The 14,632-nt window shown below is 49.0% G+C and overlaps 1 protein-coding gene across 1 annotated transcript in view; it reads left to right on the top strand.

Moving 5' to 3' along the window:
* Positions 1-1,170, top strand: part of LOC146666968 (uncharacterized) — a 67,312-nt gene extending 66,142 nt beyond the window's left edge. Inside the window, exon 10 of the mRNA XM_085411461.1 lies at positions 707-1,170. Coding sequence (XP_085267587.1) covers positions 707-855 — 149 coding nt within the window. The 3' untranslated portion in view covers positions 856-1,170. The remainder of the gene's footprint in view (positions 1-706) is intronic.
* Positions 1,171-14,632: the final 13,462 nt, after the last annotated feature.

Below are 14,632 nucleotides of genomic sequence, written 5' to 3'. Positions count from 1 at the left end.
GGGCCTGGGGCTCGCTCGGGCCCCCTTTGGAGGTGGGGTGCCCCCGGCCTCTCGGCCTGGGGCTCGGTCACTCAGGCACGGCTGGCTGCTGGCGGAGCTCACGGGCGCGTCACTGCAACTCCCCCTGGCTTCTGCTCCACGGCTGCTGAGTGAGCCCTCATCTGGGACTCTCCTCAGCTCTTTCTGGAACAGTGGCGCGGCTGCCCCTCTGTTGGTCTTCCTTGGTCTCTTGTGTTCTGGGGGCCTCTGGATGTCTGGAGTCTTGATCTCCTCCATACCTGCTTCATGCCCTGGAGGACGGGGCTGTGGCCCCCCCACACCCTCTAGCAGATCATTACATGAAGGAACCTTTTAAAAACAAGCGCGTCCATGCTCACAGGTGTACACACGGGTGATCACACCCACAAACTACACCCTTTTTGGCTCCTACCTCAAAGCACACTGTGTTCTGTTGATCTTATGTGCTGCACAATAATGTTTATAAAAAAAAAAAAAAAAAGAGATCTGAGACTGACACATAAAAAAATGCTATTTAAAAAAAGATTATATATGCAGTGTAAATGCATACCAATACAGCTCTATTAGAGTGAAACTACTCGTTTAAATGAATACATAATAAATATATATACACAAATAAAAATTTTTTAAAAAGAGATCTGTGCTTCGGTCAAAGTTTGACCTCAGTCGTGTGTTTTGTTCTTTCCAGGCGGGAGGTGTGTTCGCCGTCAGCGGACGCAGCGTTACGCTCTGCCGTCCTTCCTGCTGTCTCGCTCTCGCAGTCAGGGACAGCTCAACCTGGAGTTCAGGACGCCGCCTCAGTCCTCCTCCCACGACGCCTTGGACCTCCATGTTTAAAGTTGATCGCCCTGCCTGAAACCCGGTGACCCGCTCTGTCCCCGTTTGGGCCACGCAGGGTTTCTGGGCTTGGAGCCACAGATGGCAAAGATGGCCGCAGGAGGTGGATGTGAGCTGTGTCACTTTTAAAGAGCAGACTCAGACCTGAACACAAGGCCGGCCTCATTTTAAAGCCAAGGTTCATCAAGCAGAGGTGTCAAACATAAGGCCCGCGGGCCAGAATCGGCCTTGCAAAGATCCAAGGACGACATGAAGTTTGCTGATGAAGACCTGCCTCAAGTGATGAAGAACAGATAAAGAATTTCATTTTTTTCACTCTCGACTGTAATAATGTGTTTTTATAGAAAAATAAAAACAGACGTTTTCTGTGAATCAACAGAAATATTCAATCTGAGCAGCGAGCCACAGAACCGCTCTGATTTTACACATTTCTTTCTCTTCATGTAGAAAATCTTCTTATTCACATATCTCAGGGATTAAGTGTGTGGAGTTTCACCAGGATGCATGTGTCCCACCGTGTTGAATCACTTTGACTTTTGCTGCTTTAAAGCAGGGGTGGGGAACTCCAGGCCTCGAGGGCCGGTGTCCTGCATGTGGCTAAATGACCTCCTCAACATGTCTCAGAGTTCTCCAGAGGCCTGGTAATGAACTAATCATGCGATTCAGGTGTGCTGACCGAGGTTGAGAAACCTGCAGGGTGGAGTTCCCCACCCCTCCTTTAAAGGAACCAAAGGCAAAATAATCCAGAGGTGTAGAATTCCAGGAACTAGGCATCGGATGCTCAGTACTGACGTGTCGATGCAGGAAGTGCAGATGCTTCCAGACTGTGCTCAAAACACCCGCATCGCGTGACCACGGTTAGTCCCGACAGGTGGCTTTTACCTGGAGCAGAGCTGGAGAGTACCTGTGTTTTCACCCAATAAAAATGTCTCGATATGACCTGTTTGAACTCTGTTCCTCCATTTTCTCTCAGAGAGCTTCGGTCCAAACACCCTCCTTCATTTGATCTTATAAACTGGTTTGTTGTGCATCGCTAACGCTGTAGCGGTTTGCTGGCGTTGGAGGGCCGTTGTGAACGTGGCGCTGACGGACCGGGACAGAAGTCGTTTAAAGGAAGCCGTTAGCGCCAGCTCTGTCAGACACGCCTCACCCTCTCACTCTCTTTCACCCTCATAAATGTCTTCATTAGCTTCCGCTCCATTGGCCGGCTCATGGCGTTAAACTCATTATCTGCTTTAATAAGGCGGCGTTTGTGTAAGCGATAAGCAGTAAATGAGCGGGCTGGCGGAGGACACGCTCGACACTAATAACAAACCCTCGGAGTGAAATTAGCTGTGACTGAACAAGGGGCGGGGCTAGGCGAGCAGCGAGAGGATCACGTGATGCGTCACAGAAACACCTCAGGGGTGTGACGTTCAACTTCTGGAACCCTGCTAAGGGGCGGGGCACGGAGCTTGGAACAGATGACCATATAAGGAAATGTGCAATGAGCTGCTTTGAAAGAATGAGTAGTTATTTTTGAGGTTGTGTGCAGATGGCTTCCACCACACCGCTGTGTGCTCAGTATGAAGGCGTGCACCGCTGTCTCCTTTGATGATGTCAGCTGTATTTTTAGGCTTCTGATTGGCTGCAAGCTGAAAAAAAACATTTCATCGTAGTGTCGCTGCTGCTGGTCATCGCAGTGATGTTCAGATAAGTTTAAAACAAAGTGGACGACACAGCGATGGACACGTGCACCACCTTCCATAATCCCTGATATTTCAGCCTGTCTTGTGCACGGTGTAAGAGCACGTTCGGTTTATCGACAGCTGACAGAAATCTTCGCACTGTGACGTCATTGCTACCCTCCATCTTCCTCACACCACTGCTGCAGTGCGCACTGACAGCGCTGTGCCCCCGTCCTGATGTTAATACTAAAGAGTGTCCTTTATTTAAAAGTGCTCCAAACCTCACGGCCCTGCGTGCGGGAGTCAGTATGAAATCATGAAATCACTGTGATTAATCACAAAGAGCTGAGTTCAGTTTCACTGCCGCACTCAGATCACTGACAGATGTCAAACAGCCTCACGCCACCATCTAACAAAGTCAGTGACATCATCAGCCCGAAAGGTCACAGAGACAAAGGCTTTGGGACTGCGGTGAACCACGGAGAGAGCCACACGTGGAACAGCGCTGAGGTTTCCCAGGAGCGCCATCGCCGAGTGTCAAACATACCCCTAACATGTGACCCGTTTTACAGGCGTGGGTTTCTGCTCAGAGTGGGTGTAGCTCCACGCAGACGCCTGCCGGGCCCGCGGACTGATTTATGTGCTCCATCCAGATGTTGCTGAGAGAAAGTGACACAGACACTCACGTCCCTCCTCTGAGACACCGACCTCTGAACTCTGACCCCTGTCTTTTCCCACTCTTCTCACAAAGCCGGTTGAGAGAACACGTCTGCACTGTGGTGATGACCTCGGGCCCGATAATAGAAGCAGAGCCGTTAACTCGCCGTCGGCTCATTGTTGGGCCCACAGTGGCTGTTGCCATGACGGCCGTTCAGTCGGAAACGAGGCCTAACGAGCTAAGCGTCCACATCAAAGACTCGCACGCAGACGGCGAGCAGCGGCGCCGCCTGCAGCCCGTCAGCACAGGAGGTTAAACTCAGGCGTGGACTAAAGAAAGAATAGTTTTCTCACTCTGCAGATCCTCACAGAGCAAACAGAAACATATCTAAACGTTTTCATCTCAGCAAATATTCAGGATTTTAATTTTGAAGGCTTTTCATGAACTTCTTCAAACGTGAGATTTGTCTCTGATTATAACATTCACACGTCGCCTCAGCAGGCCCGAGAGCGGCTGCAGGAGAGTCCGACTCCAGGAAGTGTAAAGAAATGAGGGCTGGCTCGAGACTTTTGCACAGCACTCTTTATTTCAGCTGAGTTCAGGTATAATGTCTCTGCAGCTCGCTGACGTGCCTCACGGCTCGTCTCACGTCTCCGCCGTCGGTGGCATTCTCGCCTCCGTCAGCGAGCTGCGCCCGGCTGCTGTCAGTCAGCGGCTGCTGGAGTCGTGTTTCCTGCTGTAAAGATGCCCAGCAGGCCTGCAGGGAGCCAGGAGCAAGACTCTTAATGAGCTGCAGCCCTGATTAAAGAGGCCGGCCGCCATTGCTGCTCGCTGTGACGGGAGGAAGCCAGCTGGCAGAGACGTAGCATCGGGCGCCGCAGGAGAAAATGACACTTTCAGAGAATAACTTTCCACACAGAGCAGCGGTACTCGATGTATGAGTGCTCACAGCGCTCCACAGCCACCTGGAAACGAATCGGACACCTGATGCTGAAAATCTTCATCATAGAGCTAAAGTTAAACTTTGATCCATCAAAGATGGGACCCCAACAGGAAGTCCCCATTGTAGGCCATGTTTGTCACTAATCTTGAACGTGGTGTCCACGCACATACGCCAGTCCGGTAGCTGTAGGCATGGCGCCACCTGATGGCAGCAGAAACATCATGTTTTGTACTTTGTCCCGTTCTGCTGCGATGCTGGACTTTTGCTTTGTTCTGTGTGTGTTGAGTCCTCCCACAGCGTGTGCTGCACCACGATCACTGATGACAGATTTAAGTGTATATTTGGTGGATGAGACAGATTCACACAATTCATTCACTGAAGTCAGTCACGCCTGCAGTGAGCTTCTGACCTCAGCTGTACGTCAGGGGTGGAGATGTCTACTGTGTGCATGTACTCAGCATTAGTTGATAAACACGTGACATACAGCAACATTACCAGGTGCTCTCTAACACCACATAGTGGCCACAGCAGGTGTAACAGGCTGTCGGTGGTCCCGACAGCGTTGCCCTGGAAGTGGTTCCCATCACAGAGCTCTAATGGTTCCCAAATCCAGGTGCTCCACGGAGCCGTAAACGCTGATAGGAGACGAAACGGCTCCATTACCGCTCGGCCTCTCAGCTTAACGCTCTGTTTTTAACCGCTGACTGACAGACGAGCCGGGAGGCATCACGGCGTCACGGAGCCAAACTCAGGGAGGTGCACCTGAGACAAGCAGATGGTCTCTGCCCTCAACACTCACCGTGACTCTGAAGACGTACCGGGACACTTCAGGGTACAAGCAGCTCCAAATCAAACAAAGAGTTTGATAAGAAGCTTCAGTAAAATGATCCGTGTGGCCGTTCTTCCAGGAGACCAATGATCATGTAAGAAACTGCATTTACTCCAAATCCATTAAAGCTGCAAGAGTGTGCAGAATTCTGGCTCCCAGTCGAGGGAGTCACCGTGACACCGAACTGTACGACCAAAACACTTCCTGTAGCATTTATTCTCCTCACTTCCTGTCATGTGGTGTCTTTTCATGTTAAACATGTCCAAGTTTCTAACAATGAGCTCAGTCTATAAACAGTCATCTCTGAGCCAAACTGAACCCTCAGTTTATCACAGTTTTTTCTGCTTTTTGATCTGTATGATGTCATAGAGAGTCTATCCTTCTATATATTTGGCCAGCAGAGGAGGGGATGAGCTGCTGACACGAGTTTAGGAATGTCACGGAGGTCTGGCTGCTGGCCGAGGAGGTGAAATCCATCCCAGGATAACGCCGTCTGCAGCCCGCTCGTTTAAATATCAGCCACAGACGTCCTGACCGCTGCACACGGAGCTCACGGCTGTCAGCCGTTTATTAAGGAGCTCCTAAACACTCTTCATGTGTAATAACAACGATAATAACAACTACATGCAACTATGCATCACAGTTATTGTGGTTAATCGTTCATTCATGAATGTGACACATTTTTGCAGGGTTCACACGGGGTCACAGGGGGTCACGGGGGGTCACGGGGGGTCACGGGGGTTGCAGGTGAAAAGGAGACCAAACCAGAGCTTAATGGTGAAGTAAAAAAAACAAAAACGATCCCAGTTAATCCATTTCATTAATAATTGAAAGACAAAATCATGATAGAAATTAGAACATAATTAACTGCACCACCCACCTGAGGTTCAGATTTCCTGTCTTTGAGGGACAGCCAATAGGAAGAAGCGTGCCACCCCCCACCCAGCAGATGCCTTGGTCCATTCATTTGGCTTCCTCGTTTCCAGGAGGGCCACTGTGGGAATCAGACTGGGACAGTGTGGAGTGGCACTGAGTAATAATTAAAAGCAATAATATTGATAAAGACAAAGATGTGGCAGCACAGGTGGGGCACAGGGGCAAAGGGAAGACACCACAGAAACAGTGATGAAGCGTGAAAGCAGCAGAGACGTCACGTGTCCAAGTATGTTCTTCTTTAAGAAGGTCACACGGGATTAAATACGAGCCAGCAGCTGTTAGCAAAACACCGCAGGACGAGAGGACGCAAGTGATTCATTAAAAGAAACACGCACAGAAAATCATCGTCCTCAGTGTTGCATCCTGACATGTCCCAGTCTCCCAGCGTTCCCATTTGTCCTTCCACGCTGTTCTTTCACCATGGCGTGATCAGGTCAGGAGCGTCTGCGGTGAGATCGGTTATAATCTGATCTTATAGTTCGGCGTTTCTCAGCAGGTGTGGGATCGAAGCCACCCATGCAGCTCGTCCACGTCCTCCTCCTCCTCACGAGGTTGGTGCCGGACCAGATGCAGCGGCGGGCTGGAGGGTGCGAAGGTTCTGACACACAGTCCAGAGTCTCGTGTCTGGTGTTTCGTTGCATCACTGGTGAACCTGATGCTGCTGCCAGCTGCTGAAGAAGAAGACGAAGCCTCCTGATTTGTTGCACCTGGCAGTAGCTGGCAGGTAACTCAGGAAAGAAGTGTCAGATAAAGAAGGATTATTTTAACTGTGAGTCATGCAAAGCTGCTCTGACAGAATCCAGGTGAGCAGGTGGATTTAGCTTGGACTTACTGACTGTAGAGCTGTGCTGGAGTAAACTGGAGACTCTGAGTGATCTCAGAGCTAACTGTCAGCTAGCTTTGAGACATTTAGCTTTCACACACCTGGAGAAGGTGTTTATGGTCAGATGAGGGCCTGCAGAACACGTGTCTGTACTGATGACGTGTGGAGAGAAAAACACTTTCACTTTGAGGGGGATAACGGGCTGATTTTCAGACGTTCCATTAAACACCTGCAGTGACACGAAAACTCACAAATTCAGAGGACATTGAAAGCGAGGAGGTCAACGTCGTGAGAGCGACGGCGGACTGCGGTTAAAGATCAGCTTTGCTTTGTTTTGCAGGAAACTCAGTGGAGCATGTGATTGCAGAGCGGCGGTCAGGCCGGCCCTCGGCTGATAAATATCCCCATCCAATTACAAGATGTAATAATTCTGCACTCAGGTTGGTAATGAGCTCTAATGCCGGGCCCGTGCGATAATTCCCCCGCCGGATGCCAGCTTGATCAGATGTTGAGCTTTGTAATTAGACTGGCAGAAAATCATTATTTGGTGTTCAAATAGAAAATGAGGTTGGTGAAAGTCAATCTGGCCCGGCTCTGTGGAGCACAGACAAGAATTTAATGATTTAATTACAGTTGTAAGCTCCTCGGATGAGACTTGAGTTGAGCCGAGGCTTTGGCCGAGGCCAGCAGAGGAGGGGGTGAGCTGCTGACACGAGTTTAGGAATGTCACGGAGGTCTGGCTGCTGGCCGAGGGGGTGAAATCCATCCCAGGATAACGCCGTCTGCAGCCCGCTCGTTTAAATATCAGCCACAGACGTCCTGACCGCTGCACACGGAGCTCACAGCTGTCAGCCGTTTATTAAGGAGCTCCTAAACACTCTTCATGTGTAATAACAACGATAATGTTTGTATCTGTGTGTGCCTGTATTTCTGTGTCTATATGTCAGGTTGGGTATGAGACGCCACCTCTCTGGGGACATCTCAGGCCCTCCAAGGTTTGGAGGCCTATCTCCCCCCACCACCACTTCCCCTGCCAGTGGCGGACCCCCTCAGACATCGGTGCGTTGGTGGTTCTTTGTGTCTGGGGATGGGCGTCCAGGTACACACCGGCTCACTCCTTGGCGGCCGCTTATCGGGGCCTGGAGCCTGGGGCTCGCTCAGGCCACTTCGGAGGTGGGGTGCCCCCGGCCTCTCGGCCTGGGGCTCGGTCACTCAGGCACGGCTGGCTGCCGGCGGAGCTCACGGGCGCGTCACTGCAACTCCCCCTGACTTCTGTTCCGCGGCTGCTGGGCGAGCCCTCATCTGGGACTCTCCTCAGCTCTTTCTGGGACAGTGGCGCAGCTGCCCCTCTGTTGGTCTTCCTTGGTCTCTTGATCTCCTCCATACCTGCTTCATGCCCTGGAGGACGGGGCTGTGGCCCCCCCACACCCTCTAGCAGATCATTACATGAAGGAACCTTTTAAAAACAAGCGCGTCCATGCTCACAGGTGTACACACGGGTGATCACACCCACAAACTACACCCTTTTTGGCTCCTACCTCAAAGCACACTGTGTTCTGTTGATCTTATGTGCTGCACAATAATGTTTAATATTTAGTATTTACTGTCATATTCCCATATATCATTGTGATGTTGTTTATTCTATTACTCTTGTTCTCTTCTGCTTGCTTTCTTTTTTCCTTTCTCAGCAGGTGATCCAGGTGATTGATATATGCATTTTTTCTTCTCTGCCCGTTCTGTTGGTTTTTGTCTTTTGCCCTTCTCCCCCGTCCCTCTTCTCAGCTGTTTCTCTTTCCCTCTTTCTTTCTCCCCTTCTTTCCCCCAGTCAAGTCTGTCCCGTATTCAGTAAGTGAAAATAAAATAAACAATAAAAGGTGAATCAAATGGACCATTACGGCAAGGCTGGGATGGTCAGTTTGGTAAAGTAAATCCGTTGGGCATCTTTCTTTGCCTTTAGACAACAATTCTGATGCAAAAGAGCCAAACGGGACAGGCAAAAAAAAAAACAAAAAAAAAAACAACGATAATAACAACTACATGTAACTCCGGTATTCATGTATCACAGATGGTTTTAAATACTGATATTAATAATAAGTTCACTGCAGCTGTGGAGAACAGACACAATGCTGCCCAGCTCACCTGTCTCAGGTGCCTCCTGCAGGTATTTAATCAGCTCAAACTTCTGCATGTGTTCAAGCTTCGTTGGCTCAGGTAGGTTCCACCTCCTGCCTCCTTCCTGGGACAGTTGGTTCACCTGTGTGATGCTGTAGTTACTCTTCAGGTTGTGTTTGATCCGTACAGTGGGCCTGTAGCGCGAGTCGAGGAGCCGCAGCTCGCCCTTCTCTTCTTCTGCAGAGGCTTATGGAGCTTCTCCAGCCTCGTTACTAATAATCCATACTGATTTAAAGTCTTTGTGTTTTCTCATTGATAAAATGTGAGTGAATAAATGGAGACAAATGAAAGAAACAATTCCTCAGAGCAACCTGTGCAATCCTGGTGGGAGGCAACCTGTCTCCAAACCGTGGTAGCAGACGGACTGCTGAAGGTTTGTCTACGGTAGTAAAGCCAGCAGGCGGCCAACACGTCACCGTCTGCTTCTTGAAGAGTTCGAGTGGCTGCACACGTCAAGGCAACTGCTTCAAAGACAAGTTCATGGCGTGAGTGGCAGGAAGGCTGGACGTGCTGCAGTCTGCACTCTCGTCCTCGGCCTGACCACAGCTGTGGTAAGTTACATTTCTACAGCAGCTGCTTTCAAACTGGAACTTGAACTTCTCCAGTTCATTATTATGTTTACAACGTCTATCCATCCACAGTGAGAAAGCAGACGCTCCCAGTGTGGACTGGTTTATTCCTCTGAGTCTGTCAGCAGGCGCAGCTGGTATCGTCCTTCTCCTTTTTCATCATCACTGAGGAAGGCAGGAAGTCTGAGCTCTAAATATTAATGGGCGTATCGATACGGCCGTGCGGCCTTTAGAGCGTTGTGAAAACTTGAACCTGGTAGGGAAACAAAATGACTGAGGTCCAGGCTGCAGAGGTGCATCCAAAATATAAAATATGAGGCGGTATCGACCCGACGTCCAGCTTCACGTGAGCCAGAAACAGCTGCAGGAAAGCCAGTGTTGCAGTGATGAGAGGGAATTTTAAAGCTTTATTTTGGGCTTCTGTTGCTGCACACAATCAGCTCAACATCTGCGCACAAAACATACGAAACCAGGTGAGCCTCGAGGTTTCCCCCGTGCTGCGTTCGACGCGCCTCGTTAGCAGAGATTCAGGACTCTGTTCATTCACTGGATCAACGGCTGGCTCCGGGTTTCTTCTGCTGTCAGAAGATAAGCTGTTGGTATCTGAGTACTGACTGAGAGAACATCGGATAATAACGGAGCGAACGTCAGACTGTGACCCTACCTGACCGAAGCCAATGAAAGTCAACCGCAGCAGCGAGGAGGATGTAATGAGCAGACGTCAGAACTATGAAACTTTATGTCCAGATGCATTTGGACTTTATTTTGTGCCTCTCGTTTCTCTCCATCCACCTTCAGCTTCCCGTTCCCTCTGGGAATGTTGAGGTTTTCCAAAGCCAGACTTCTTCTTCTTTCAGCTGCTCCCTTTGAGTGGATCATCTCCTCCTATCCCAGCATCCTCCTCTGTCACTCCAACCCTTCGCTACATCCATGAACCTCCTCTGAGGTCTTCTCCTCCTGCCTGGCAGCTCCATCTTCATCCTCCACCCACATGCTGAATTCCCAGGTCACACTGAAAGCAGCGCTGTTATGGGGTGTGTGGAGATGGTCGGGTGTCTTGTACACAGTATTGTGTGTTTTATATGTGAGCAGGTGCAGCTGTGTGTTTGTGTTCTGTCTGAAGAACAGAAATCTTCTGCAGCTGTCATAAACGTCCACCCGACGTCTAAATACATGACCTGGTCCAAAGTTGACCCGTGACCTGCACGTCTACCTCCAGTCCAGTCCTGACAGACCGATGCTCACATTTGTTGTGTCAGTATTTCTCCCAGCAGTTTCTTTGTCTTTGTGGATTCTGTGTCTGTGCGCTTCGTTGTTTTACAGACTCAAACCTGACTGATCGATATTAAAGATGGCTAGCCCTGCGCCGTCATGAGGTCGGCATGTGAGTTAGCACTCGCTCTCCAGGGCTGAAAACTCATCAAAAGCTGTAGGGCCTCTGCAGCACTCAGGTATTGGGGAGAATGAAGATGCCACTGACTCTCTCCTAAACCCAGCAGGACCGTTCAGTCCGTCCGTCACCTCTTTAGGCGACGTGTATACGTAGAAACTGGTGTTTTGAGTTCTGCAAAGAAGTTTCATTAAACCAGCCTGCTGCATCACTCTTTACTTGGATTTTGGTCTTTGAATTCAGCCTCTGCAGGTTGATCATGTTCTTCAGTGCAGATATCAGCACGGCTTTCTTCCACTGATGTGTTTGAGCAGTTACGTTGGATGTGACGCGCTGCCTTCATGTAAATCCTGCTTAAAGAAGCATCGACGCTCTCACTACAGGTGAGGCAGATTTACAGGCTTTTTCATTGCATGAAACTTCATCTTCTGTGTGTAATCAGCAGACTGCTTCCTGCAGTGACCTCACACACCGGATACCCCCCCCCGAGCAGGATGAGCAGGTAGTGCTGGGTTTACGAAACACTTGCTGTCGGCGCGGTGACCTTTATCCCCCAAGTTGTTCCCGTCTGGGCTGCTGGGATCTTCATGCAACCTGTCCATCTGAACTTTGCCCAAAACTACAGACGCTGAAGCCCTCGGCAGACTCCGATATGGATTCACCTGCTGAGGAAAACATGCTTTCAGACAGCCGGCCTCTCCCGGTGTCTCTCCTCATTTATTCATGCGGTTGCTGAGCAGCAGCGTGAAACTGTGGACATGTGGATGAGAGGCGAAGGCCATGAAATATTCACCCAGACAATAAACAGTCCCAGGACGGGCCCGAGGAGGAGGAGGAAAACACGAGGATGAAGAGAGAGCGAGAGCAAACGGATCCTGTTTTTCCAGGAAGTACAAAAGGAAAAACAACTCGGTGCAAATTCCCTTCACAATAAAACCAGCCTGTAAACAGAAATAAATCGACCGCAGGAAACCAGAAACAAAAGAGAGAAACGGCATATAGAGCTGATGAAATGTTCGATTTTACACCAAAAACACGATGTTCAGCCCGAGACGCTAACTTCACGACTGCTTCAGCCCCTCAGACTTTGAAGGGAACCAGTTCACAGGCGATATCACGCCGAGCTAACGAGAAACAGAATCTCTTTACGCATTCAGGTCGCCGCGGCACCGCAGCGTTCGATGGGCCGCTTCCAGAGGAAGACAAACAGCTTCTGATCTGCTCACTCAGGAACATCCAAACATTTTATTCAATAAGTTCATCTGTGGAGCTGCAAAACAGGAAAACAAACAGAGAGCAGTCAGCCGAGGCCTCACTTACTCCAACTTTAGCATTTAATGAAGCAAAATTTCACCTTCGACTATGAATATTTTCCTCTTTTCAGAGTCACGGGCGCTCCAACCATCACGGTGATCCATCGCCATCAAGCACAGAAGTGATATGTACATTCTACTTCGAACATGAAAAACCTTCAGTTATAGATATCTTAAAGTTTGGTGTTTTTACTTTGCTTCTTTGCTTTTGTCTTGATTATCTCACCTGTGCCTCGTTACCCTCGGTCTTTGTTGTACTTCTGCCTTTATTCGTTCACTTTATTGGCTCCTTCCCCACGAACAGCTTCGCTTTTGTAGATCTGCTCATTTTTTGTGTCTCGTCCTTTCAGAAAATTGACTTCACATAAACACTTTGATGATATTTAATGAGCTTATCGTCTCGCTGCTTACAGAATCTGCATACAGAGATAAATACACAATGCTGGACAGTGTTGGCTTTGTCTCTGCTGCCGCGCTCAGAAAGTCTGACTTTAGGCTCTGAGCTCGTATTAGATGCAGATAAAGAAAAACAAGCAACAGTCAAAAACAGACGGTGACATCATCGCATCTGACCAATCGGCAGTAGCCTGGGGCATTTCAAACCTCGTTCTTTCATAACTGTGGAAAGTTTTATGTCAGGCAAAGAAAACAAACAGGAACATTTTAATGGAAGTGAATAATTCAAAAAGCGTTCGGATTTTACAAACAGCCACCGTCACAGCAAACACTTTATTTTGAAAATATTTGTTTGAAACCAATCCTGCATCATAAACACATTTAAAATTCTTATGATGATACACAGACCTCTGCCTGCACAGATGTGCATGTATCAGGAGGCCCAACTGCATCTGAGCAGCGTGACGGCCACGCTGACCAATGAGGGCTCTGCGTGTGTGCGTGTGTGTGTGCATGGTCATTATACCGAGCTCGCAGCTCGTTCCGCTTTGGCTTTGCAGAGATTAAATAAAGGAGATTTCACATGTTAATCAGGCAGCGTTAGCAGCAGCTAGCTGTTTCCCCCTCTTTCTTTATGCTAAGCTAACCAAGCTCAGTTAAAAATAATAACTCGGATTCAAACAGGAAGCAAATGTGGCCTTTCATGAAATGTGATATGTGGCATTTATAAGAAAGAAGCGCTCTCATGTTTTTCTCCAACCGGAGTCTTATCGGGCTGATGTTAGAGGCTGATAACGGAGATAAAGGGAAACAATCGCTAAGAAGATTAGCGAGGATCCGTGTGCAGCGTCCTCCTGCAGGGAGATGCAGAGCTGATACGGCGAGCCTCTGGCGCCGCGTTTAAACACTTACTGATTTCATTAAAGCGCCGTCACCTGCTCGTCCTGCCGGCGCTGCGGCTTCTCTCCCACACGTTCTGTCACTTGCTTTGATTTTCATGTTTTCACGTCATTGGTTTCACACAGAAGTCAGCCGCAGTTAATTGAGACAGATATCACCCGGTTCCTGCGAACACGCCGACCTCGCGTACTCACGCCCATTGGGTGCAAGCGCTCTTCTAGTGGTTATTTGACTTCCCGTTCCGCCCAAAGCAGTGTGTACATTCTCCTCTGACCTCTGACCTCAGCGACAGCTGCTGTTTGCTCTGTGAGCTCAGAGACGGCTAACGGGCGAACACTCCCTCTGCCCCCACACACACACATAAAACATATTAAGGATTGTACATTAACATAAAACTGTTGTCGGAACCATGCTGAATTTCACCAGAGAAACACACACACACACATATGGAGAGAGAGAGAGTATGCATAGTATGCAAACAGCTACCAAACAGCCATCATAATTCGTCATACAATGAGAACAGGACAAATCAACAACTGACAATGACTGATTACTATTAAAACCTGTAACATAATAATAATGGATTGCATTTATATAGCGCTTTTCAAGGCACCCAAAGCGCTTTACAATACCACTATTTATTCACTCTCACATTCATACACTGGTGGAGGCAGCTGCAGTTGTAGCCACAGCTGCCCTGGGGCAGACTGACAGAAGCCAGGCTGCCATTTCGCACCATCGGCCCCTCTGGCCAACACCAGTAGGCAAGTAGGGTAAAGTGTCTTGCCCAAGGACACAACGACCAGGACAGAGAGCCCAGGGATCGAACCGGCGACCTTCCGGTTACAGATGCGATTCCCAACCCCCTGAACCACGGTCGCCCCATGGCTCAGGGGGTATTGTTTGGAGTTTAGTCTGTTACTGTTGCTATTTTTACCATTTCTTCTTGGAGCAACTGTAACTCACATATTTTCCTCAGGGATTAATAAAGTGTTCTGATTCTGATTGGTTCAGGATGACCTGCCATTATCCAATCATACATCTGCTTACCTGCATCTGTTGCTCGTTTCTCCTCCTCTTCTTTTCTCTTTTTTCTAAACTGAGCTCCTGATGGCTTTGAACTTTTCTTGTCCATCTTGGTTTTAATTTTGCACTCCAGCATGAACACAAATCCCCCAACC

Source organism: Rhamphochromis longiceps, linkage group LG7, assembly GCF_057381845.1.
Source record: "Rhamphochromis longiceps isolate RC_006_pf linkage group LG7, R_longiceps_female_GT1.1, whole genome shotgun sequence".
In the NCBI taxonomy this organism is placed as follows: Eukaryota; Metazoa; Chordata; class Actinopteri; order Cichliformes; family Cichlidae; genus Rhamphochromis; species Rhamphochromis longiceps.
This window is presented reverse-complemented; position numbering and strand designations above follow the sequence as displayed.